A 1,996-nucleotide genomic window follows, 5' to 3' on the forward strand; every position below is an offset into this window, starting at 1 on the left:
TTTTTTATTTTATTTTGCCACTGTTTGTGTGAGCAAAGGAAGCAAAACTTTGTTTTTGATTGTGGTTTAAGGATATAGTATATGAAAGAAGTGGATCTGGTAGTTTACAAATTACAGACTTAAATTAGGAAAGGGTTAATTAGTTAATTAATGATGCACCCCACTTTGTAGAGTTGATTTAGGTGTAGACTGTAGGCAATGGCAAGCCCTTGACGATGCCACAGAGGTTAGTGTTGAGGGGGATGTTGTACTCGTCCCTTAGCGACTTCTCGGGTGATTGAACGCTGACATACAATTGCTCGCCTAGGTATCTCCTCTCCCAGTTCTCAGCCCTGATGTTCCACATACCGGCGTTGTCGAATGTCAATAGGATAGCTGACCAAGACTTGGGGTAGACTTGCACGGTGTGTCTGCTAACCGCATCGAGCAAGTTGTAGTTCTTTCTGCTTTCAGGTGTCCACTTCCCTGGCTCAGAGCTGGCAATGTCCATGGAACAAACACAAAGTTATTATAAGATATAGAATGATTAAAGGAAAATAAAGAGAGTGACGAGAGAAAAGGGAGCTTACGCGACAGCGAAGAAGGAGTAACCATCCAAATGGAATGACTGCATGCTCTTCTCGTGGTTCTCGAAGATGATCTCTACAAAGGTACGGAAAGTGATGTTGAGAACATTAGGCTCTACGGTCAATGCTGTGATTTTGGCTGCAGGCTCGTCCTTGATCACGTTGTACTTGAACACCTTATCTGCCATCTGGAAGTACTCAGCAAGCTTCAAAGGAGTCTCGGTGTCGACGTGTGATACACCGTTGAAACCAAACCTGAGTTTACCGTCAACCATGCTCTTAGTGTTGACAAGCTTGATGCTACGGGTGATGTTGATCTTTCCGTAATGGTATGAGCCTTGTGGGTTAGGCCTGGCAGCACTAGCTGTGAGGTTCCACCTGAATGACCTAAACTGGTTCAAAGACCAAGCCCATCCAACGGGAGCCTTGGGGAGCTCAGCTGAAGCCTGAACGTTGCTTCCCTCATATCGGATCACACCTACGGTGCTCAACTCCTTCTTGAGGAACCTAGTTGATGCAACCATGTAGTAATCCTTAGCTGCCTGGTTAGCAGTCACAAGAACTGAAAAGCACTGGCCGACGTGGACATCGAGAGAGTCGTAGTCGTTCTGAAGAACATGGGATCCTTCCATCTCCACGAGCTTCATCTTGTGGTTCTGGATCCTGAAGTTAAGGGTAGACTTGAACCCAACATTGCAGAGCCTGTACTTGTAAGTCTTCCCAGGCTTCATGGTGAACAAAGGCTCGTTATTTCCTCCCACCTTTCCGGACTTTCCATTGATCAAAACACCATTGGGCAATCCAAGGGTGCGTCCGCTGTCAAGGAGGCTCTTGAGAGCAGTGTGGCCAGTTGTGTACCAGTCACCGAGAAGGACAGTGTATTCATCCTCGGGATCAGCATAAGGAACGGGAATAAGGAGACGGCTGTTGACGCGAAGACCACCAAAACCACCAGCAAAGCGGTGGAGAGAAGTGGTTGGGTAATAGAAGTAGGAACCGATCTGGTCCTTAGGTTGGAAATGGTAAGTAAAGTTCTGTCCTGCTGGGATGGGGCATGAAGTCCCAGCCACACCATCTTGCCAGCTGTTCTTCCTGTGCTGAATCCCGCTCCTGCGTCCACAGTCCATCATTAATTAATACTCATATATCACAAGAATGTTAAAATGCATCCACAGTCCGGTCTATATATCCCCGTAACAACAAACCTTTTAACAGATTATCAGAAGATAAATAAAGAATATGGATTAGTACCAGGTCAAGAGGAAAGGCTCGTCGAGGTTGTTGAAGACATTGATGACAACGTTGTTGTTAGAGGTTGAGTTAAGGTTAGGACCAGGGAATTGACCGTTGATGAGAATCACCTTTTGAGGAACACCGAGAGGTGAGGCAGTTCCGTATGTCACGTTCCATGTATAGAAGAAGTAAGGATC

General features: G+C 46.1%; 1 protein-coding gene across 2 annotated transcripts in view; it reads right to left on the bottom strand.

The window, feature by feature from the left end:
* The window catches only part of LOC104758840 (L-ascorbate oxidase homolog), a 3,408-nt gene continuing 1,449 nt past the window's right edge, over positions 38–1,996 (bottom strand). Inside the window, exons 2-4 of one of the 2 annotated variants that reach the window (XM_010481794.1) lie at positions 1,818–1,996; positions 570–1,676; positions 38–476 (exon numbers count right to left, since the gene is read on the bottom strand). In XM_010481794.1, coding sequence (XP_010480096.1) covers positions 179–476; positions 570–1,676; positions 1,818–1,996 — 1,584 coding nt within the window. In that variant the 3' untranslated portion in view covers positions 38–178. The remainder of the gene's footprint in view (positions 477–569; positions 1,677–1,817) is intronic. The other variant, XM_010481795.2, reaches the window with a different exon arrangement.

Source organism: Camelina sativa, chromosome 17, assembly GCF_000633955.1.
Source record: "Camelina sativa cultivar DH55 chromosome 17, Cs, whole genome shotgun sequence".
In the NCBI taxonomy this organism is placed as follows: domain Eukaryota; kingdom Viridiplantae; phylum Streptophyta; class Magnoliopsida; order Brassicales; family Brassicaceae; genus Camelina; species Camelina sativa.